At 41.2% G+C, this 25,541-nt stretch overlaps 1 protein-coding gene across 4 annotated transcripts in view; it reads left to right on the top strand.

Moving 5' to 3' along the window:
- RAVER2 (ribonucleoprotein, PTB binding 2) overlaps positions 1 to 25,541 on the top strand; it is a 45,994-nt gene that overhangs the window by 4,389 nt on the left and 16,064 nt on the right. For 2 of the 4 annotated variants that reach the window (XM_077928637.1, XM_077928635.1), the window contains exons 2-6: positions 9,971 to 10,037; positions 15,883 to 16,352; positions 18,805 to 18,996; positions 22,272 to 22,398; positions 24,244 to 24,326. In XM_077928637.1, coding sequence (XP_077784763.1) covers positions 9,971 to 10,037; positions 15,883 to 16,352; positions 18,805 to 18,996; positions 22,272 to 22,398; positions 24,244 to 24,326 — 939 coding nt within the window. Of the gene's footprint in view, positions 1 to 9,970; positions 10,038 to 15,882; positions 16,353 to 18,804; positions 18,997 to 22,271; positions 22,399 to 24,240; positions 24,327 to 25,541 lie in introns of all 4 variants that reach the window. The other 2 variants (XM_077928636.1, XM_077928634.1) reach the window with 1 other exon arrangement.

The raw sequence follows: 25,541 nt of genomic DNA, 5'->3' as shown, positions 1-25,541 counted from the left end.
GGATGTTTGTACATGGGTTGCAGGTATAGGTCCTGTTTAGGTCAGTAGGTCTTCAAGTAATGAGGCATAGGATTGGACTGTACTTGAATGTAGTTTTCCTTTAGGGAACTATAGATTCAGCTTGTAGTGTTTGGGGTTTCATTCTTTATAAGCTAATAACAAACATTTGTTCCTGCTTTACACGACCTCTGTCTTTGTTTAACTGGCCCATTAGCCAGTCTTCATCAATTATTTATTATTATTCATTTCTGGATTTTTGTGTCATCTGCACTGGTCCTTCCAGGTGACTTATGAAAACATAGATTCAGAAATACAAAAATATATAATACCTAATTACGTCCCCAAAATGTGGAACAGCCAAACCCCTCTGTATTACAAAACTTACACATAGAAGATTCTCCATACCACATCACCAACATAAAAAATCCGCTAAGCAACAACTAAAAACTTTTAGCAAAGAATAATAAAACTCTAAAACCCTTAAAACCAGGTGACTGTTAAGATAAATAAAACTACTGAAAAGCATGGGGGAGGGAAGAAATGTCTCCACATTGTGCCAAAAATATTGTACAATGGACACAAGTTGAGCTTGCAGAACCTTTGAATTGGGTTCAGAAATGTGCTGGCAGCCACTGCAAGTGAGTAAAAACTGGCGTAAATATGCTCAAGATGCCAGGTCTCAGTTAAGCAATACCACTGCTTAATGTTCCACTGGCAGATGTTTCCAGACCTTGCTCAGGGGAAGACCATCAAATAGCACAGTAATACAGGCAGGAGGTGATCAGATTGTAGATCCCTGATGCCAGGTTATAGCCATCCAAGATAGAGCTGGTGAACTGTATTCAATGCCATGGAGGCCACAGGTGCCTTCAGTACTCCCAAGCTTTGAGCTGCATCTTTCAGGGGAAGTGCAACCCCATCCAGAACTGGTTGAATCCCAGTTATAGATTCAGAAATGACCCACCAGTATCTCCATTTTGTCTAGATTACACCTGAATATATTGGCTCTCATCCAGTCCATTCCTATGTTGAGGCACCTGCCAAGAACACCTGCTGCCACCATCACAGCTGATGAAAAGGACAAATAAGGTTGTGTGCCATGTGCATATTGGTGACAGCACATTCCATAACTACAGATTGTCCCTCTCAGTAGTTTCATGTAGATATTAAACAGCACAAGGAATAGAATTGGCTCCTGTGAAACCCCATAGGATAAGCTCCTTGAAGCTGAAAAATCCACCCAGCACCACTACCTGGTACCAAACACCCAAATAAGAGCAGAACCACCACAAAGCATGATGGTACTGAAAGTCACCTAGAGGGCCAGTAGACCTGATGGGGTTGTGTTCCTCCTGTCATTTTCCTGGCACAGGTCATCCAAAAGGGTGACCAATGCGGTCTTGGTGCCAGAACCAGGTCTGTTCCACTATTGAAATTTATCCAGAAAACCAGTTTCTTCAAGATGAGCTGGATCAGTTCAGCAACCAGCCACTCCAGGATGTTGCCCAGGGAGGGAGCATTTGCCACTAGCCCAGAGCAGTCCAGGCCGCATGCAGCCCTCACCACCTCTTTTGGCAGCCCTCAGCAATATTTGACACCCTCTGCAGCCTTCATGCTGCCTTCCTGAAGCTGGGTTATTGAAGCGCTGGGCTTGGGGCTCTGGCATGAGGCTCTGGCAAGGTCCTAGAGACCTCCAGCCTCCATCACAAAACCTAGTTAGCGCTTCCCCAGCTTTGGGAAGGAGCTGAGAGGGCTCTGTGACCCTGCTAGAGCCTCGTGCCTCTTTCCTAAAGCCCAGCACTTAGCCAGCTTTGGGAAAGCAGCACAAGGACTGTGTGTGTGTGCGCGCGCGCGCGCCAACACCAACTTTTGACTTCGTTCACTTCCCCTGCTCAACAAGGCGGTGGTGTGGCCTGCAGGTTCCATGTCGAAGTACTTTTGCGGCCCACTTGGTATGAAGAGTTGGACTGCCCTGCACCAGCCTTTAGTTGTTTATATTTTATTGCTCCTGGGAAAGTTTCTTTAGAATTGGATTCACCTCCATTCCTTGAGGTAGGGAAGAACTGTTCCTTCTTATAATGAGGCATTTGGAGCCTCCCTGACCCATCCCGCTAGACTTTGTAAGCCAAGTGGTGCAAAGATCCATGGCCTTATCTACATCCTCAGACCACATCAACTGAAACTCATATATCACTATTGGACTAGCCAATGGGAAAGGGCACTTAGACTGGAGTCCTTTCTGCTGGCTTGCAATGGACTCGCTTGAGTTATTCCAACATTGTGTCTCTATACTTGATTTTATCAAGATTCTGTAAGTCCTGGAAGCTCATAGATCCTTATCTGTCTATTTTTAAATATACACTTTTAATTTTACAGACATCTGATTATCTGTTCTAGGGAAACCTCTAGATACATGGAGACCATTTATGTAGAAACTGATACTTTATTTGGAGGCAGGGAGTGTTTCACACTGATAGGCACTGAGCCACCAACACTCACTAGTTGAGAGAATGATGCCTTATATATGCATTTGAAACCAAATTGCCATATTTTATCATTTGCACTTGTTTTGGAAATGTTTTCTGGTAGCTTTGTAGTGATACATACTTCTGTTTCTTGGCATTTGAAAATGGGAAACTGTTAATCTTTAGTCTTGTGGAAGCATAGCTTTTAGTTCTGGAATATATTTTTTAAAGTCAGCTGCAATTAGAAAAGTCCCTTTAATGAAAAAGCAAGCTTTCCTCCCCCCCCCCAAACTAGCTGCAAAATAGCAGATACTCATCTTTGCTGCTGCTTCAACATGACTTCATTTGCCTTTTCCTAGAAATAATAAATTGTGAGAACATATAAGCTCTTGAAAGTACCATAGCTTGCTTGGTACATTAGAAATCTGACTATGATTTAGCATTTTTATGAGTTAACATTCAAAAGTGGACTTTATATGATAGGTTAGAAAATATAAAATGTCGTAGTTGATAAAACATTCATGCGCACCTTCGCATCTCTGCTTAGTGTCACAAGCTGCGTTTTTCATAGTTAAAGTCATTTGCCTCAGAACTATACTTCCTGTTTATTGTAGTATTTATTTATTTTATTTTAAAAATGTATATTCTGTACCACTTAACTACAATAATCTCTAAGTGGTGTACAAGTAACTCAGTGCAATGAAGATAAAAGTTAGTTAAAGCTATAAAATAAGAATTTCAGTTGTTAAAATGCCCACTAATTATTTTTTTAAAGTCTTCAGTAGGTGCTGGATGTTTAAGAGGGAGGGGGCCTCTCTGACCTCAACAGGAAGAGAGTTCTACAAAACACTGAACATATGGCTCCTGGTGGATATAAGCCATGCATCTGATCCATGGGGGACCACTAACAGAGGCTCACATGAAGACCCCAGTGATTGGGCAGGGGTATAAGGGATTAGTCACTTCTTTTGGCAACCTGGACCCAAATTGTTAAGGGCCTTGAACCTGGCCTGATAGCAAATGGGCAGCCAGTGCAAGCTTTTATTTATCTGCTGGCATTGCAGTGAGCAGTCTTCTAATTCTGGTTCCTTTTCATAAAGGATGCTGTTATGATTTTGCTGGTGCCTCTTATGCTGTCTAACTAGCAGGCTGAAGAAGTACATACGCTAACTAATGGCCAAAGGCTATGCTTAGCTTTGCAGGAAATAAACAAAAAGATGGGATCCTCTCGTTGTAGCATGGGATAGTAAGAAAGTCTTATTATAGCTATCTACTTTCTCTCTTTGTAATAATGTGGGCAGCACAGCTAGCTGTCAAGAAGCTAAAAGAGACCGATCGGCCTTTTCCCACGCTAGTTAAGCTGGTGTATTGGGAGTTAAGCTGATTTCGTTCTCTTAAAGTCAAAGGTTATAAATTAACTTAACAGAAAGTACTTTGTAGTAGCGGGTTGGTGATCTAGCTGTCAGTAGTGAATAAGAAGGTACTATTTGACATGAGAACTGAGATCAGAGTGTGGGTAGAGTATGGGGTTTGAATTGGGGTGACCATGGATAAAATCCTCACTCAGCTGCAGAGCTAATTGAGTGACCCTGGAGAACTTCCTACCTCACCATCCTTGATCACAGGGTTGCTACGAGGGTGAAAAATTAGGTAGCTCCATTGATTCCTAGACTTCTTGGAAGAATAGTGGGATACACGTGGATGATAAATAATGTGACTGTTGAATAGTGTTGCACTGCAAGCAAGACACTAATTTAGCTTCCAAGATATATGTGAAAATATGCATTCCTTTTGGAAAATAGCATTCCTGAATCTTCTTTCTTATTTGGAGTTCTCAAAGAAACACTTCACAGGTCAGGAGGCAGACTCTAGCAGCCCTATTTATAAGTGTGCTAACATTGTCAGGTTGTACAGCAGGAATGGGGAACTGGGTTTGACCAGAAGCCTGAGTCCCGGGTTCTTTGCCCAACCCACCTGGCATCACTCTGAAATCAGCTGGCCAATTCTTCCCTGTGGAGAGTGGCAAGCTGTATTGCAAAAGAAAATCCAAGCTAAGCAAGGCCTGAAGCTGCTGCCTGTCAGCTGGTCAGCTACCTTGGAGTTGCCACCTATCAGCTGAAAGGCGGCAGCTTCAAGCCTGCTGGAATTCCCCATGCCCCACTTTGGGCAGGGGTCAGTTGCACTGCCAAGTTCCCCATGCAGAACCCAGTAGTACAGCTGATGCCAGCAGGCTCTCGCTCACTACCAATCAGCATTCCTTGCTAATGCACAATTGGGAGTGATATTAGTTGTGCGGGTTAAGGGGGTGTGATTAATGGGTAACTAGAACCCCTGTCGGGCCTAATTATATCCATGGACTGGAGGCTCCCCACTCCTGTGGTAGAATATTGGCCTGGTTTGCATGATGCAGTAAGCCAAACTATGCATTTGGGGAATCACACAGCCCCCTGCAGAGAAGCCACTTTGCTCCTTCCTGGAATTCTATTAATTCCGTGGTACACTGAGCTAAGCCACATTTTACTTAGCGTGTTGCCCAAACTGGGCTCATGGTTTAAGCTCTCCCCTTTCTAACCATTAACTGAAGCCCCACATTGGGCAAAAGAGTTCTGCATTGCAGGGGGTTGAAATAGATGACCCTTGTGGTCCCTTCCAACTCTATGATTCTATTATAAGCCCGTGGTCAGGTAACATGCTGGTCTAGCTCAGCATGGAGTGGCAGTAAAACAGGACTGAGGAAGAGCAAAGCAGCTGCGAATTTGGTTTGCCATGCCGTGCTAGCTAGGCCATTGTTTAAAGTACAGAACTACTTGCCAGAAAGCATAACAAATTCCTATATATAGAGACAGGCTTAGCCGATCATTTTAGTGCGTGAATCATTTTTAAAAATATTGTTTTATAGGTGTCAGCTAGGGATTGTTTTTATTTGATGGGTACTCCAAGGGGAATGATGTGTGCTGACAAATTTCAGAAGATGCATGTGTGAGTTTCAGGCATGCTTTCAACCTTCTGTAAACATCAAATATATATTTACACATAACAAGTTGGTCGTGTACTGACCATTCCTTCCCTTTAGTGATGGTGATTTAAGACTCCAACAAAATGTGCCTTCCTCTCATCTCCCTATGTCAGTCAGACTCTCCATTCTGGTCACAACTCCCCCCCCCCCCTGCATTTAACCCACCATAAGGCAGATGTATTGGATTGCTGAGTAGTAGCAATAACATACTATCAGTGTATGTAGATAGCTTGAGGAGCAGCATCATGTTTTATTAACACAGCATTTGACAGCTGTTAACCGATGAAATAAGAGACTAGTATCCAATCTGACTAAAAAGAATACACTTGATCCTATTCAGATCAAACCCCTATTACCCACTAAGCTATGTATATTGTATTAGCAGATTGGCAAGGTGGGAGTGTGTTGTGATCTAGGACACTTTGTAGAGTAGAAGGATGTGTTGTAACAAATTCAGTTTCATTGGAGTCCTGCAGGGCAGAGTGAGTGTGTAAATATATCATAATCAGTCTGATTAGGGCCAAAAGTACTCATTGCATTAAAAACATTTTAATGCAACAAAAGGGCCTTCTTGGTCACAGTTCCGTCTTTAGGGAGTACCCTCCCTGGTGAGGTACATCTGTCTTGCTCATAATTAACGTTATTATTAACATGTGGAATTTAAAGAACATTTCTGTTCAACCAGCCATTGGTGGCTGAAAGATACTGTTCCTGGCAACTTTGAAATTCTTTAACCTGTGAGGATATTTTATTACTTTTGCATTGTTCTTTTATGTTTTGTTGTTTCGGGAGGAAAGATGGAATAAAAATTTAATCAGTAAGTAAAATTTGCCACGTCTTTCTTTAGAACCAGGGCTGGCTACCCTGTGGGGCCTCCAGATGTTGTTCTTAATCTCCCATCAATCATGGTCATACAGTCCAACAACATCTGGAGCATCACAGGTAAGCCATACCTGCTTTAGAAAAATCTGCGGGTAGACTGGGAGGGTAGCACAGGCCTCCCCTGTATATTTTTCCAAATCAAAATCTCCATACAAAACTGATTATTGTTCCAAAGGTGCTATTTGAAGGGCAAATAGCCACATCAGGGGTGATTTCTGGTAGCAAATGGCCCAGCAGGAAATGGTTAAACTCTCCTCCCGCACAGCAGTCCTGACCTAGATTGGGAGGCCATACCAAATGCTCTTTTTAAAAGGAAGAGACATAGCCAGTTGCACATTAATTGAAAACAATGTTCCGCAGTGTGCAGTTCGACTCCTAGTCATGTTGAAATTCTGATACAGGCCCTCCTTGAACACTAGATACACCAGGAGAAGATATGCCAACTATAAACTGAAATAAAAATAAACTGAACAGTGCAACATAAATGGGCAATGAATATGAAAGTAGCATTAGATTATGATTTGGATAGATTGTTATTGGAAGCTGTAACAAAAGTAGCAAAAAAACCCAAAACAAAAGAAACAAAAAACAAATACTAATAATGGTTGTATCCAGTTGGCACAAGGAATTTTGCCTGTGCTGGAGAACTTCTTTTCTTCTTTTCCTGTGAACTCCCCCAAATCTGTCCTGCCTTCCATCCCACCACACAACCCTGTGAAGCATGGGGGGGGGGGGGATGCACAGGATGAAGTCCTTGTGCTATATGACTTCACTGCATGCAACCCAATGTTTTTAGTTGTAAATTGTTTTGTAAGAAGAGACTCATAAATTAAATAATAGTGCTTGTTTACACCCCCAAAGTAGACCTAATTCTTTTTATAATAAACAATATCTATGTATCTCTTCCTATGCTGTGGGATTCCACTACAATGGTATCTCGGGTTAAGAACTTAATTCGTTCTGGAGGTCTGTTCTTAACCTGAAACTGTTCTTAACCTGAAGCACCACTTTAGCTAATGGGGCCTCCCGCTGCCGCCGTGTCGCCGGAGCACGATTTCTGTTTTCATCCTGAAGCAAAGTTCTTAACCTGAAGCACTATTTCTGGGTTAGTGGAGTCTGTAACCTGAAGCGTCTGTAACCCGAGGTACCACTGTATTATTGTTTCATCATTACTTTTTTCCACCTTTCCTTTCTCTTCTAAACTACCGCATTTTTCGCTCCGTAAGACACACTTTTTTCTTCCTAAAAAGTAAGGGGAAATGTCTGTCTGTCTTATGGAGTGAATGCGTGGTCCCTGTAGCCGAATTGCCCAGGGGCAAAAAGCAGATCATGCCCTTTTTCTTTTTTCTTTTTCTTTTTTGAAAGAGGGAAGTGGATCTTGAAACAAAGCCGCTGATCTGCAAGTGATTGGGAGGGAGATAAGGGATGCTAGCAATAAAGTAGGCTGCCTGGGAGGGGGAAAGTAAAGACAGTGAACTTGCAAGGAGAGGAGACAGGAAGACTAAAGCAATGAGAAGAGAAATTAGAAGAAAAGAAGGAGCAAAGAACTGCTCCAGCTAAGGAAAAGACACTAAGGAAAACGAGGGAAGGGGGTGTTGATTGAAAGGAAGCAGCTGATCGGCAAGTGACCGGGAGGGAGATAAGGGACGCTAGCGATAAAGGAGGCTGCCTGGGAGGGGGGGAGGTAAAAGCCCATGGATTTTTACATTGGGTCACCCCAAATTCACCATCAGATCACATAGCATGTCCATGGCTACAGCCTGCACCAAAAAAATCACGCACCCACTGTTGCGTGGGGCCACAATGGCGCAAAAACATAGTTACAAAGCACGGATCTGCACGGATCCTCAGGATTTTTGCATTGGCTCACCCCAAATTCACCATCAGATCACATAGCATGTCCATGGCTAAAGCCTGCACCCAAAAAACCCCGCACCCACTGTTGCGTGGGGCTGCAATGGCCCAAAAATGTGGTTACAAAGCACGGATCCACATGGATTCTCAGGATTTTTCATTGGGCTACCCCAATCTCACCGTCAAATCACATGTCTGTGGCCACACCATGAACCACAAAAATCATACATCCACTGTTTTGTTCAGAATATTTTTTTTCTTGTTTTCCTCCTCTAAAAACTAGGTGCGTCTTATGGTCAGGTGCGTCTTATAAAGCGAAAAATACGGTACTTTCCTTAAGCATGAAGTTTTGCAGCCCCTGTTTGTTGTGGCTATAATCACCTATTTTCCTTTTCTTTTAAAGCTCAGATTAACAGTTTTGTAATGTCATATAGTTCAGACATCTTAGCATTGTCTCATCATTGCATTTCTTGAAGTAAACTTTCTGTGAACTTTACTTTCTGTATTACCCCTCCACAAAATGACTCAGTTCATAAACCATAGTAAAAACAAACCTTAGTTTACAGATTGTGGTTTATTGGGAGCAAATACTGGTTCAGGCATAGCACTAAGCCAGGAGTTGTGGTGAGTTTCCCCTATGCAATTGCAGGGAGAAAGCAAAACAGCCCAGAATGGTGTGCATTCACAGTCAACCATTAACTATGGAATAAGCCTGTTATGCCAACAGGCTCAGCATATTCTTCTTTAATGAGGAAAATCTCATGTCCCTTCTGGAACTATCTTGATTTTACCAGCCCAAATATGGTATCTATATACATTGCCTTGTCTCTAAATCTCTGAGTTTATTGTCCCTCTCGTGAGTCTATAAAGTTCCCATTGACCCCCCAACCCACCTTCTACGTCATTGACAAGAGAGGAGAAGCACATGTTCCTTTTCAGTACACAACAGGAAGAGGATGCAACACCTCTTGGAAAAAAATAAGAAGCATTTAGCACCTGTGAAACAGGTGCTAGCTGCTGAATTCCTCAGGGATGTGCACAGAATTGCCTAATTATAGAGGAGGGAAAATGCATTATAAGAGTAGTACTGTGTAAGTTCATTGAAATGCTGGAAATAATTGTGTTCTTTAATTATACTTCTCTGTGACCTTGTTTGCAATGTTAAGATGCACAGTTTCAGAATGTAGTTCTGGTGTGTTGTAGAAGCGCACAATAAAATGTTGGGAGCATGCAGACTTTCCCCTATGACTTTAGACATTGCTGACTACTCATTGACATGGTGTTAAATGCTGTATCTTTCAATAAAATGTGACTACTGAAGTTTGGATCAAAAATAATATTTTTGATATTTCATTTCTGTGAAGAACAAGGCAATCTATCTCAGAAAGAGATATCATTTTAAACAGAAGGAGTTTTGCTGTACAATGCAGAATAAATACCGTTGAGTTGCATTATTAACAGTGTTCTACATCAACCTTATCTGGCAACTCAGTATGCCAGCCTTTTATAGTTCTTTTTTTCATTAAGCAAGAAGTAACTACTCTAGGAATTCCACTTTTCAAAGGACAGAGCTTGTGGTTGAAGTGAGTGCTCACTCATATTGATTCCCAATTAATGTTTTGTATAGCAGTATGTCTATGGAGTAATTCTTTATTTGGAACAATTCGAAAACCTTAACGTTAAAATAAAAATGTTCAGTGCACTGAGTTTCTTCTGATGTATTGTGTTGTTTTTTCTTTTGCCACCTCCCCAGGAAATCCATAACTTATTAAAAGACTTTGAATTGAAGTACTGTTATGTGGACAAAAATAAAAGAACAGGTAAGAACCAAGAAGTATTATTTATTAATCACCTTCCACACATTGCTTACAGCTTAAAAACCCAGTTAAAAACAAGTGGTGTGTGTGTATTTATCTATCTAGCTCTCTCTCTGTGTGTGTTTGTGTATATATACACACACAAAAAAAAGTTTACGCCCATGGCAGAGAACTAGGAGTGTAAGATTTTGCATACAGAGCTAGTTAAGTCCATAAGACACACATGTAGTTAAACTGTGACTTCAATGCCCTTGTTCACACATAATGCAAAGCTGTAGTTTAATGCTATATGAATGAGCTTTGTAGGATTCTGAAGATGACACTCCCCATGTCTGTTATCCCATTGTTTGCGTGGGAACTCGGTGTGTGCATTGGAACCTCTTTGTGTACAAGGAGTACGGAAATGTTGCCAGATTCAATTATTTCAATTTTATCAGAACTGCCTTGAATTTCCTTTGGTTTAATCAGAAGTCTTTCATTGGTCTTAGATTCACGTTCAACAACTCAATGTATTTAGTACGAAAAGCAGGGCTTCCTTCCTTCCTGTTTAACTCAAGGACTAAACACCAGCAGTGAGTGAGGCCAGAGCCAAAGTGGGTAAAGCCGGAGCCACCCCCAATAAGAATAAGAATAAGAATTTATTATTTGTACCCTGCCCATCTGGCTGGGTTTCCCCAGCCACTCTGGGTGGTTCCCAACAGAATATTAAAAGCACAATAAAACATCAAACATTAAAAACTTCCCTAAACAGGGCTGTCTTCAGATGTCTTCTAAAAGTCAGATAGTTGTCCATTTCCTTGACATCTGATGGGACGGCGGGTGCTACCACCGAGAAGGCCCTCTGCCCAACTCTTTTTCTCTTCTTTCTCTCTCCCACACAAGCTTGCACTGCATCAGTCATTACCCATTCACCATCAACTCTCTCCCTGCCACTCATTGCGTTAATCTATTCACATATACACAAAGACCTCTCTTTCCTCCTCCTCTTCTCTCCCTCCCTTTTTGCTCTCTCCTTCCCTTTCTTGCGCCTCTCCTTCTCCTGTCCCCATGGGGCAATTCGGCTTAGATCAAAAGCTTCCATTGTCACCAGTGGAAGCTTTGCCTCCTAAGTCTAATGGTGGCAGGGCAGTGGTGGTGGCAGCTTATAGGAAGGTCTTACTGTCGCCTCCCAAAAATGTAAATTGCCCCCACCATGCAGTGGTTAGACTTCTTAATGGTATTGTAGTTTGTAGGCATCATAATATAATTCCTTTGAGCAAAATAGGAATTAGTAGTGTATAAGCATCACACTTACTTCGTTTCAGTTTCACTACTGATTGCTACCATATTTTCTAGAATATGAATTGTACATATATATATATATATATATATGCAGGTTTTGGTGTCCTCGGGTATCTTCCCGTGTAAAAGTTGGGGTGTCTAGGCGACGTTTCGACGAGGTCTCACTCGTCATCTTCAGGCAGGTGCTTTCGGCTTCTTGTTACTGGAACAGAGCAGGATCTCAGTGTTTGAGTTCCTATAAATACTGTTGAGGAGGTGTGGCCTCCAATGTTTTGGGCAGAGAGGAAGTTCCTAGGCTAGTGTGCCTTTTCTTCTTTTGTTCCTTAATTGCTTGAGGGATATCTTGAGTGATTTCTTGAGTGATATCCTGAGTACCACTTAGGTGGGTCATTAGGTGTGGATTAGTTGCTAAAGCCTTTGTGTCTTGACCTCTTGAACTTTGTGAAGAGTTTTTCTGAGAAGATGGGTGTACTACATTTAGTTGTGCTCTGGCTTGGCTTCGTGTATAGGGGCGAGCTGTGGTTTTGTGGCCTGTGCCAGCCAGATCTGTGTAGGGATTGCAGGGGGGTGCAGCATCCGGAGGTGCCACCATGGTTTGGCTACTGGATGGTGTCTGTAATTTATCTGTGGAGAGGGTCTGGGTTTGGGTCTGGTGTGGTTGATTGGTGATGGCGTTCTGTGTGCCTCTGGATCTGGTGTCAGTTTTTGTGGGGAGGGCTAATTTCCAGATGTCTGGCAAGCGGGATGTGTCGTCACGCTTGTTCATGTTGTGAGGGTGTTTCTCTATCTCGATGGCTTCCATGATTATTCTCTTGTGGTGATGTTCCATGTTAGAGAGCAATTTGGAATCTGCAAAATTAATTTCGTGTCCTGTTTCTTTCATGTGTTGGAAGAGAGAGGAAGTTTTTTCTTCTTTTTTGACGGCATTCTTGTGTTCTGCGATACGTGCATTTATTCGTCTGTTTGTTTGTCCAATGTACGTGGCTGGGCAGACTTTGCAGGGTATTTCATAGACCCCTTGGTTTTCCAACTGGATTTTATTTTTACCTACATCCCAATGACCTACTTGTGAGCTTCGATGTTGTATCTCTCTTCACACAAGTGCCCATTAATGAAGCCTTGACAGCCATTCAAAACAAATACAATCCCCCCGAATACATCTTGGACCTGACCAACCACTGCCTAACCAACACGTACTTCATCCACAATGGACAAAGATACAAACAGATAGAAGGAGCACCTATGGGATCACCCCTCTCACCGGTCATCGCAAACCTGTACATGGAACACTTTGAAACCAATGCTTTAGACAAGTCAGAACACAAACCCAAACTTTGGCTCAGATATGTTGACGACACCTTTGTAATTTGGCCACACGGGAAGGAAAAACTGGACAGCTTCCTCACACATCTCAACAGCCTACACCCCAAAATACAATTCACTATGGAAATAGAAGCCAACAACCAACTTCCCTTTCTTGACGTCCTAATCTACAAAAAACCTGATGGCTCCCTAGGACACACTATCTACCGGAAAAAAACACACACCAACCGCTACTTACATGCACAATCACACCACCACCCTGCACAAATAAACTCCGTAGCCAAGACTCTCATCTCCAGAACCAAACGCCTGGCTGACAAAGACCACTTGACAACTGAGTTACAGAAACTCTCAAATGTGTTAATTGCCAATGGATACCAGCAAAACAGGGTTACGAAGCTAATCCAAAAAGAAACACCCCCCAAAAACCAAGACACAGAAGAAAACAATGGCATGGCCCTCCTTCCTTATATCAAGGGCACTACAGATAAAATTAGCAAAATCCTCCATAAACACAATATCAAAACAGCCTTTTGCGCCAACCAAAAAATAGCCAATATCCTCAGAAACCCCAAGGATAAAATCCAGTTGGAAAACCAAGGGGTCTATGAAATACCCTGCAAAGTCTGCCCAGCCACGTACATTGGACAAACAAACAGACGAATAAATGCACGTATCGCAGAACACAAGAATGCCGTCAAAAAAGAAGAAAAAACTTCCTCTCTCTTCCAACACATGAAAGAAACAGGACACGAAATTAATTTTGCAGATTCCAAATTGCTCTCTAACATGGAACATCACCACAAGAGAATAATCATGGAAGCCATCGAGATAGAGAAACACCCTCACAACATGAACAAGCGTGACGACACATCCCGCTTGCCAGACATCTGGAAATTAGCCCTCCCCACAAAAACTGACACCAGATCCAGAGGCACACAGAACGCCATCACCAATCAACCACACCAGACCCAAACCCAGACCCTCTCCACAGATAAATTACAGACACCATCCAGTAGCCAAACCATGGTGGCACCTCCGGATGCTGCACCCCCCTGCAATCCCTACACAGATCTGGCTGGCACAGGCCACAAAACCACAGCTCGCCCCTATACACGAAGCCAAGCCAGAGCACAACTAAATGTAGTACACCCATCTTCTCAGAAAAACTCTTCACAAAGTTCAAGAGGTCAAGACACAAAGGCTTTAGCAACTAATCCACACCTAATGACCCACCTAAGTGGTACTCAGGATATCACTCAAGAAATCACTCAAGATATCCCTCAAGCAATTAAGGAACAAAAGAAGAAAAGGCACACTAGCCTAGGAACTTCCTCTCTGCCCAAAACATTGGAGGCCACACCTCCTCAACAGTATTTATAGGAACTCAAACACTGAGATCCTGCTCTGTTCCAGTAACAAGAAGCCGAAAGCACCTGCCTGAAGATGACGAGTGAGACCTCGTCGAAACGTCGCCTAGACACCCCAACTTTTACACGGGAAGATACCCGAGGACACCAAAACCTGCATTCCTGTACCCGTGAAAATCTACGAAAGCAAATATATATATATATATATATGTAAAAAATATTTATAGATGAATAACAGAATATATAAGGGTGGTGGTATCACACATCCTGATTGGTCAAATTGTGCAATACAGATGTTTTATGAGGAAACAGCTGTTTCCCTTCAATTACAAAACATTGCAAGTTATAAGAAAGCTTTGCGTAGCTGGTATCTAGACCAAAGCCTTAATGATACAGTAATACTTACTCTAATCTATCTATCTATGTGCTTAATTAGTATAAGATGGTCCCAGCTACGATTCAGTTAAACCTGCTTTTTAAAAAAAAGTGTCACTATGCTTATAATTTATTTAGTAAACCTTTTAGACTTGAGGATAGTGTAACCTCTGATTATTCAGGCTTGAAAGAAAATGTTAGCATTCCTGATTCTCAGTGGTATCATCTTTCCACTCAGTTTCACTTCTACTTGAGCTTCGGTGTTCAGTAGAAGCAGATGATTAATAGGCAATCTGGAATAAAAGATGTTTTCTGTTTTAAACCATAATCGTGCAACCAGAGCTTCCTGGAATTGAATTTCAGGAAAAGGCTCTATTGAAATATGATATGTCAGCAATAACTCTAAAAGGTTACAGCGCATGAGGCAGCACAGTCACCCCCACAGACACATCATGGCAATTTTTGACAAAGCACATGGTGGGGGAGAAGGGGGCATGGAATTAATAGGTACATCCCATGTTACTTGGTTTTTATTTAACATTATACAGGTGTGTTTGTTTTGAGCTATTGACCACACTACTAATAATATTTAAAGTATTCCCTCACATAGTAAAGACAAAGAATATTTTCTAAGTAAGCCTTGCTTGTACGGTGGTACCTTGGGTTAAGTACTTAATTTGTTCTGGAAGTCTGTTCTTAACCTGAAACTGTTCTTAACCTGAAGCACCACTTTAGCTAATGGGGCCTCCTGCTGTTGCCACGCCGCCGGAGCACAATTTCCGTTCTCATCCTGAAGCAAAGTTCTTAACCCGAGGTACTATTTCTGGGTTAGCGGAGTCTGTAACCTGAAGCGTATGTAACATGAAGTGTATGTAACCCGAGGTACCACTGTACTGTGATTAGTATATAAACATTATTATTATAGAACTGGGAACTATCTATGTTTAGGGTGGTGGCAAGGGGATCTTCCTCTCCAACAGTCCCCTAAAAAGCCTCATCCGGAGGGTTGGGGAACCCTTAGAAAAGGCCTCATATTTTTAAATAGGGGATTACGGAGAAATGGACATGGCTTCCCCAAAATGAATCCTGGGAACTGTAGTTTATCTTTCGCAGAGCTGTAATTCTTAGCATTCTTAACAAACTAGGATTCTTTGGGAAAGTTGTGTGCTTTAAATATATAATGTGGATATGACTTACATTTGTAAGAGTGGAACATCCACTTTCTGTGAGTGAAGAGAACTGTAACCGTGAATTCTCAAACCCTTTGATTCAGAATTCAGGAAGAAGAAGAAAAAGCAATAGGCCCTGATTTACATTTTACACTATCCATTGTTTTATTTTATCATGATCTTGGGGCATCACAAAAGTCAACCACTAACTTTGTAATAAATGCCGGTACTTTCCTTGCTCTGAGGCTCATCCAACAAGCCAACATTGTTGCTGAAGATGAATTGTGGTAGACTATGTAAATATCTGTTGCTGTTTTTACTGTCTTTCAGCTTTTGTTACTTTACTGAATGGAGAGCAGGCTCAGAATGCAATACGGTTGTTTCACCAATACTCCCTTCGAGGAAAAGAAATCTCAGTGCAACTTCAGCCAACAGATGCCCTGCTCTGCATTACCAACTTACCACGCTCCTATACATTGCAAGAGTTTGAAGAGTTGGTGCGGCCCTATGGCAATGTTGAAAGACACTTTTTGATTTATAGTGAAATCACTGGGTATTCGAAGGGCTATGGTTTTGTGGAATACATGAAAAAGGATTCTGCAGCTAAAGCTAGGTTGGACCTTCTAGGGAAACAAGTAGGTGGGAATGCCCTTTTTGCTCAGTGGATGGATGTCAATCAGTTAACTCCAGAACTCATACATTCAAAGTGCCTTTGTGTGGAAAACCTCCCTACAGACTACACAGATGCAGAGGATCTGATGCAAACTTTTTCATCGAAATATAACCCTGTGTTTTATCAGGTATGTAGGAGTTTTAAAGCCACAGCTCTTGTCTTTGGGGGCTGTGTGGTTTGACTACTCACCTTACATGGACTTTCCTTTGTTTGATTTTTAGCTTAATATGTTCAAGCTGGTGAATGATTATAGTACGTTTGTAACAGCTCCAATAGTAGTATAAAGGTTTATTAGGGCTGGGTATGACTGGCCCGCATTAGTCACCTGAAAATTATGTAAAAGGCCATCTGGGCCACTTCCTTGCATTTAAAGAATTTCTGTTTTAGGAAGCAACTCTTGGAAACATTTTAAACTTTCACGGGAGGGGAGTCGGAAGCAACAGAATTAAGCTCCCTCAGCACATATAAAAATGTTATATTTTAGAACCCCAAATTGGAATTTAGAAATCATTTACTGTAAATTGGTAAAAATAACCTACCGACTGAGGAAAGCAATTGAGACATCTGATGAAGTTGTCTCTAATTCATGAAAATTTGTGCTGCAAGATTTTTCAAGATTCCAGAAAACTCTCTGTTGTCTGTCCCCCCTCCCCCATAGACTTAAGTTTGCAATCGCTTTGGATACTAGAAAAGACAGGGGCAAGAACATCACCTTTGTTTTGAAGGGGTGAATGGGATTAGACAATTTAATACTGCTTGTTTATAGTATTGGAGAGGGGACTATAGGTCAGTGGGTGGAGTATATGTTTGCATGGAGAAGGTGCCAGACTTAAGCTCCAGGATTTCCAGTTAAAAATATATTGAAAGCCAGAACTTAGAAGGGCTTCTGCTTGAGACCACAGTGATCAGTATACTGGTCTAGATGCCACAAGACTGCTCCATGTGTTCATAGTTATTTCCAGTGTACTGAGAAACATCCTTATATTTAATATTTTTCTTTCTTCCCTACCTCTTCCTTTTAAACTAATTTACACTAGCCCCTTCTCTTAATATATGTTGGAGATACGTTTGTCTTAGTCCATTTCAGCTGTGGGCTGTTTAGTCACAGATGTTATTTTTTTCTAAATATTATTCCAGTTTTGTTTACATGTAGTTTTGGAAGAATGTACACTGCTTCCTATCTGTTTGACCTGTCACAATATTATTGTCTAAGTATATAAATATGTTGAGGTTTGGTGTTTTTTTTACAGCATCCTTTGTGGCTTAAGGATATATTTTAGGATATTTTTGGTTGATAGGCATGGTTTTATTATGAACCTTCAATGCATTTTGATAGGGTTTGCACCAGTTGATTATACCTATTATGTTTTTAATGTTGTTCCAGAGTGATTCCATAAGACAGAATAAACAGCTGGTGCATGTTTATCAAAGGGCAGAAGCTTTCAGCTGGCATGAAATAAGCCCTGATGAGCTCTATATTTCCTGTGAGACAAAATCGTTTTAGGTGTTTTGAAAATGGGCTACAAGTAAATTAGTTCAATGTGGAACCTTCAAGATCTATAGAAATGCAGCTAGTTTTTATTGATTTTACTATTTTTATTGTAACATATTGTCAGAGACTGCCTGACACATATGTTAATAGTATTACTAAGCTTTGTAACACTGGTTGGACATTGTATCCAACAAACAATCCCTGCTTTTCACTAGTCGATTCGATAATTACATAAAACTGACGCCATCCATATCTTCCTAGGGAATACTTATGTGACAGTAAAGGCTACTGAAATAAGTCTTAAGTTGTTGGTGATGATCCAGAAGGGTACATGTGCCAAATTCTTTCCTCTGGCCACATATCAAGGTCTTTCCCCTCCTCCTCCTCCTCCTCCTCCTTTAGTGCAGCATAACTCTCACCTCTAGTGAAACGCAAACAGCTTTTGTAACATGGCTATTTAAAAGGCAGCTTCTGGTTCGTTTTCGGGAGACTGCTGCAATCCTGCAAAGAAGCAAGGAAACTAACATTTGCACGTGTGCAAAGCAGTTGGTTTCCTGTACCTCCGCCAATAACTGAGGTGTCAAAACTAAATATATACCACCAGCTAGAATTTCATTGAATTTTGCAGATGTCGCCACTGCAGTTTTCCATATTATTTAAAATGCAAAACTTTTCAGCAGAACTGTACGTGAAAAAAATTAGTATTCCTCACCCATAGGAAAGAAATGCAAGGGGGGGGGCGGGGAATGTGCCCATGGTTTCAAAATAATCCCCAGTTTAATTCCGTCCCTTAATGCTCCATAAAATAACTGTCAAATTTATTTCATAGCTCAAGTTCTTCATGAGATTAGATGACAGGGCAGCAGTAATTCAAGTACAGTTCTGTGTGGCTGTCATCTGCAAAATATTTGTGTATAAATTTAGTTTGGAGGGAGGAGTGATCAGCAATGTTAATCTGGTCTTAGAAACACATTACTTAGTATTTTTCACAGGTGGTTCGTGCTTGAGGTGGAAGGATATAGTGCTGTCTGGAAACTGATATAGAGAGCATGTACTTCATTCATTGTGTTGTGAAATGTCCCTTCAGCTTGCTCAGGATGAAGATAGCTCGGTTGATGGCTTTGCAGTCGTTGAGTATGAGACAGCAGAGCAGGCAGAGGAAGTCCAGCAAGGCACAGATGGCTTGACTTTCAGAGAGAAGAGAGTGCATGTATCTTATTGTGCTCCGGGAGCTCCAGGGCGTGGAACTCTTGCTACACTTATAGCAGCACAACGCATGGTAAGAGACTCTACCACACCCCCACAAAGGAAAAACATGTGACAAATGCATTTAGGACCCTGGACATAAAAAACTGAATTATATATTTATATGATGGCTGTATCTTTGGGCATGGTAGGCAATTAGTGGCTTTGTTCATACATAGTGCTGACCCAAGTCATGATTTAGCAAGAACGAACAAGTATGCAGATACCCACTCTTGACTTGGCAAGAATGAACGAGCATGTGACAAATCATGGCTGCTTTGCTACTTAGCTACCAAAATTATGGCTTAGCATTACGTGTAAACTTGTGCTCATAGTTTGTCTCCCAGAAAGGAACGATGAGCAGTAAGCCATGAACAAACCTTGGTTAAGACTCATGGTTTGTTGAGAGTGAGACAACACAGGAGCCCATATTTGTGTGTAGAACTAAACCAAATCATTACTTAGTTCTGCGTAGCATGGCAGCGACAGAAGTTGCGGAGGAGTAAAGCGGTTGTGGTTTTCTCCATGGAAACTCACACAGCTCCTCATTCTTGCTAAGTCACAATTTGGTTTACTTCTTAACTGGGCTCCTGATAAAACTGTTCTTAGATATAAACACTGTGGTTTTCCCAGGTTTTCTCTCCCACCTTGTTTGCATCACTAGTGTATATGGTGATTCCTGCAATTTTTTGCTGAACTACTAGCCAATAAAATCTCTCCTGAAATTTGAGACAAAGGCACCTGTATATATCCCTAGAATGTTTCCCTTGCTGGATTAGGTCTAGCTACCTAATTTTGTCTAAACTCTTTGGTATTTAAAAACACAAAGACCAGAGAGGGTAGTTATTGAGTTTTGTCTGACGCTTCAGAGCACTGTAGTTAAGCAATTTTGGAAAGAATTGCTTCCGTAATTCCGTAAAATGGCTATGCCATTTTAAAAACAGGCAGTGCTAGTAGGCATGGTACTGGCCAAAAAGCGGAGAAGTATACAACAATTTCAGGATAGTGGAGTTGGCTTAATTTCATGCTTGATGAGGAGTGAGGCTTTGATGCCTTGCTTGTCATAAGAGATTATTCCTCGGAATGTTGGGTAGGGAGGTATTACTGGAAGTTGTGATTTTTGTATGCAGCCTTAGATCAGAATGAATTCCCACTGCGTATGTAATAGTGGCTCACAAACTTCCTTAGGACATAATGTTCTTTTCCCTCTCACCCAATTTTTAATCTTCTGGCAATGCCCAGTATGACATGGCAATCGAAAGGAAGAATGAAAGCAATAGGTAGCAGAAATGAGTAATGTGGAGTAGAATATGGCTTGATAAACAAAAGAAGAGCAAGATGCCATGTAGGGCAAAGCAACTTTGGCACTCATATACTGGACCCTGATGCAAAAGCCTTGCATATCACCTACATCTACGATGGCAGCCAGATTTTTTTCAAACGAAGAACCTTGGGATTCCATTTTGCATATGAAACCACTGAAGCACAGCCCAATAATACCTCAAAATCAGAAAAACAGAGTTTTATTTTTTATTAGAATGTTGGCATGCTGGGAAACAGGCTGCTAAAATCTCAACTCCTTTGTTCTTGGATGTGTGTGCTCTTGTAACCCACTGGTAACCCATTGGAAAATTGGAAATTTTCCAGTTTCTGATTTCACAGTCCTCTCACGAGGAGAATTGGCTGTGTGACTAGGCCTTTCATGAAGACTCTATTTTGTTGGAACAGTTAAGAGTTCACTAGGAAGTTACACACATACAAACATTGACTCCTTCAAAATAAAATGATATCAATAGATAAATGTGCACTGAATAAAAAAGAACCATGGTTTTACACGCCCATCTTTCTCAAGCTGGAACACTTTCACACCGGCAGTCAGGCTCAATACCTTGATCTGAAACTGGGACCTCTTCTCACTGTGAGAGACCATGGCCTGTGGCAGAGAAGCAGTGTGTTAAGCTGCAATTCAGATTGGTGGTAGTGATCATGTGGTCTTGCTGATAAAAGATATTCTCTAGTAAAATCCGGTATTAGTCTTAGTTCCAGAAGAGGGGAGGGGTTGGGCAAATATTGGCTGCTCGTTTTCTTGAAATTTTAGACAGATTAGACATCTTTTGAAGTCAAATACACACAGTTGGGTTGTGTGTGTCAAAGTTGTGTTGGAATTATGCTTCCATACTTTGTGGAAATTGGTGCTAATTGAACTGTGCCTAATGCACAAGTATTGTTCCTGCTTCCTTTGGAAGTAAATGTTTAAGGTCACATGACTCAATGCTCTCTAATACCAAATGGTCCCAATTTTAATCTCTGGCAACTCCAGATAGGGTTGTCTAGAACCCTGGAGAACCGCTGCCAATTAAAATTAGATAATACTAAGTCAGATGGACCAATGATTTGGTGTGGTTTAAGGTTATGCCTTGTGTTAAGGATTAAATATAAAATGGGCCCTGTTGAAAAGTACTGAATTAACAAAGACAGGTACAGTACAGTGATGTGGAAGGAAGGAAAAGTTAAAAAGTGTCTATATCAGTGGTGTTGGCAAATATAGAAAGATATGAGTAACATAATCTAGTGATTTGATTGGTTGACATGTATTTTCAATAAACAACATTGTAGGGGGTTTTTTATAGAGTAGTAGTGAAATAGTTAAGGGGACTTCATGTTATCTTTGAATATTTTCATTGTGATAATACATAGGTAGTTTTGTCTTTGGTTAAATATTTTCTTAGACCAGTTTTGAGTATCTATCACAGCCTTTCTCAACTTTGGGTTCCCATATTTTGTTGGATTGCCACTCCCATCATCCATAGGCAACAGGGGCAGCAGTCAGGGATGATGGGAGTGGTAGTCCAAAAACATTTGGGAACCCGAGCTTGAGAGAGGCTTATTTGTAAAAGACTATCTGAGATTACAGTTAATATTTTTTTTATTAGCTTTGACAGTGCATATAATTAAGACAGCCTGCTCATCTTACTGTCTCTTATCATGACTGCTTGGAAGCTCCAGAGTAAAAAATAAGATTGCCTATTTGTAAATGTTCATTAAGTGATGCCCCTTGCAGCCACAGATCCTTACCCTTAATAAGCATATATGCAGTAATTGAAATCTAAATGGCTAAAAGGGAAAATGGGAGCATCTCTAGTCTCTGTCAGAGTTACAAAAGGTTCCTCAATGTGTTCAGTCTTACATGTGACTGAGAAGCTACTTGAAGTTCAACAGCTATATGCAAGCAACTCTGCTTTACAAAATGAACTTTCTTCTATCTTGGGAGAGAATCTGATTTTTTCCCCTATTTCTTCATAATTCAAGATGAGGAACAACAGAAAAGGTTTGCTTCCTGAACCAAATGCAGTGCAAATTATGAAAAGCTTAAATACCCCAGCGATGTTACAAATGTTGTTGCAGCCCCAGTTACATGGATGTTCTAATAAACTTGGTAAGATTTTTTAAATATATCTGTCTGTCTGTCTGTCTGTCTGTCTGTCTGTCTCTGTCTCTATCTATCTATATCTATCTACAGTATATCTGAAGTGGGTAAAAGTCTCCACCTTAGTAAAGGCTTTTGAATGCAGACTTACTGTATCAAAAACAGGTTCTGGGGCCACGTTCTTGTGATCCTTGCATTGCATTGGCCCTAATTCACATATTCTTGGAAGACCTCACTGCTTGCTTGCTTGCTTGCTTGCTTGCTTGCTTGCTTGCTTGCTTGCTTGCTAGAAACTCTCAATTTATTCCTGTGTTCTGACTCCTTGAACCAGTTACAGATCTGTAAGAGAACCTGTCCTCTTCTTTTTCTTTGTAAAAAATGCTTTCTGGATCATCCTTGGGATATACTGGTTGACTCTTCCGAATACCCACAAAAGCGTTGGTGATACTTTGCTCAGCAGGGTTTGTTTTTCTGTGTTTCACTAATTCTAGCTTTAATATGTTTTCAAAACTGGAACATCAAGAATTAGCCCGATAGCCATACTGCTGCATATTTGCTTTTTGTGTAGCAGCACAAGCTGTGTTGTGTGCTGCTCAAGTGAAAACTCATTTCTGTGCCAAGCAGAGTGTGCAAAGTTGGCTTGCTCTGCTTTCCCTCCGAAAGCTCATGTGTGCTTTCCCTTTATATTAGCTATGGCTGGTGCATAATTAAATGCAACTGTACAGTTCTTAAGAATCAAAAAGGAGATTTTGTTTCACCCCTTTCAGATTCTGCGTTGGCTTCCATAGTCTTTCACCAGCAGAAGTAACTCTAAACTGTATCATTCTCTAATTGGTGTGTTTTCTTCTTTGTGGCCAACTGGACAAAAACTGCCAGGACGTGTTCATTGTTATCAGCATTCAAGGACTTCACATTGTCATTAAATCTGAGGGGGGAGGGGATGGTTTGTGGGAGATAGGAAAATTCGCACCTAAGAGGAATTGTCAGTTTTGTCTGCATGCTTCTAAATACAGTGGTACCTCGTGTTATGGACGGGATCCGTTCCGGAGGCCCGTCCGTAACGTGAAATGTCCACAACTCGAGGTGCTGCGTCTGCGCAGGCGCACGGCATGATTTGGCACTTCTGCGCATGCGCAAGCAGCGAAACCTGGAAGTGACCCCTTCCGGTACTTCCGGGTTGCCGCAGGACGTAACGCGAAAAGACGCAACATGAAGCAGACGAAACACGAGGTATGACTGTACCAAAGCAAATCCAGTGTGAAGTGCAAGCAACTGTAAGGCATATGAAGAAGTTTCATTGGCCCAATTTGCAAGTAATGCAATGGCTTATTGCTACGTGCAAAAGCTAATGACAAGCCTAAGCAAAGCTTTAAACTTGGGTGCTCCACTCTTTCCCTCTCCTGTGCCTATGAGACTTTACAAATGTTGAGTTTCACTTTTCACCTAGCTTGTGTCATGTGAACCAGATCTCTGGTTTAAAACAGACTTCAAAATAAGACATGTTCAAAACGTAGCTTTTGAAGGTAGCCTTGTTAACTAACCAGAGTTTGTGGCAGGCCATAATCTCTGGTTTGTATGCAACAACAAGCAGAGATTCTAAGCTGAACTTCCCTGGGACACTAAATATGTGAGAGGAAAGGAGCCCTCGATTTTGTTTGGGTTCATTCCAACAAAACCATGATTTAGCATTTTGTGCAAATGATGACGACTTAGCTATTTACACATCTAGCAGAACAATTAAAAATTAGCAAGGAAATTGTGGCTTTTAAAGCAATTATTTATACTGTTTATATATACAGGCATTAAGTGCTGTGGATTTATAATAAATATGACAATCTGTTTACTCTAAAGCAGTCCTTGGAGCTCCCATGAGTGTGCCCCACCTTGTAAACCCATCAATCAACCCAGCCTTTTTGCATTTCAACAATGTTCATCAGGTATGTCTATAAGCTGATATAAAATATTTTCAGTAAGTAATTTAAGTCAACATGCACAGTGAGAGTTCATGTGCAGCTAGTGCAAAATGTCAATTGTAATCTAGGGCTGTAGTCAATATAGCATTAAGAGGAACATTGCTTCAGTGCAAATATTTCTCCTTGTCCAGTGGAACATTCTCCCCATCCGCACTAGATCTGTTACGGGGCTTTCCCCAACCCAGCAGAACAGATTTGGGGATGGCACATGGACAAGAAAGGAAGTAAGTTCCATTGTGCAACTGGATCTTAATTTTGCTCGTGCAGCTCTTTAATTCAGTTACCCCCCAAACTCTGCTCTCCAGATGTTTTGAGACTACAGCTCCTGTCATCCCTGACCACTGGTCCTGTTAGCTAGGGATGATGAGAGTCGTAGTCCCAAAACATCTGGAGGGTCGAGTTTGCCTATGCCTGCTTTAGTTGAATACCACCTGTTTTCATTGACTTCTCATATAATAATAAATAATATATTTTATGATCCACACTTCAGAATGGAGTGCTGAAATATCGTTGGAATTCTTACTCGAGTATAAGCCAACTTTTTCAGCACATTTTTTATGCTGAAAAAGCCCCCCTCGGCTTATACTCAAGTGAGGCGGATGGCGGCGTGGAGGGACGAGCAGCCCAAAAGGAGCCCTTTCAGGCTGCTTGTTCTTCCTCCGCCGCTGCCACCACCACCAGGTTTGTGGTGTGGTGAACCGGCTTATACTCAAGTCAATAAGTTTTCCCAGTTTTTTGTACTAAAATTAGGTGCCTCGGCTTATATTTTGGTCGGCTTATACTCGAGTATATATGGTATATCATCTTACAATGCAATACAATAATGCTTGCTTTCCTAAATGCACTCTCAAAAGAGAGAGAAAAGGCCCAAATATCATTGATTTATTCATTAAACAGCAGAAAAAAGAAAAGGACCTGTTAAAATAAAGCATCTTTCAGTTAGGGAGATGTTCAAAGCCTGCCCTCATTTTGAACTGTCTGAGACAGCATGAAATCTTGGGATTTTTTACTTGACCCACAATGACAGATTGTTCTAAAGTTTGGAGGAGGGAGAAGTAAAGACTAAACTATAAAGCGAATATAGTGTTTCCCTTTAAAATTCTATTGTATGGGTAAAGGAAAACACATGCTAAGCCTCCAACTTGTTCTCTTAACAGACTGTCTATAACAGTGTTTCCC

Source organism: Podarcis muralis, chromosome 5 (genome assembly GCF_964188315.1).
Source record: "Podarcis muralis chromosome 5, rPodMur119.hap1.1, whole genome shotgun sequence".
NCBI classification, from domain to species: Eukaryota; Metazoa; Chordata; class Lepidosauria; order Squamata; family Lacertidae; genus Podarcis; species Podarcis muralis.
This window is presented reverse-complemented; position numbering and strand designations above follow the sequence as displayed.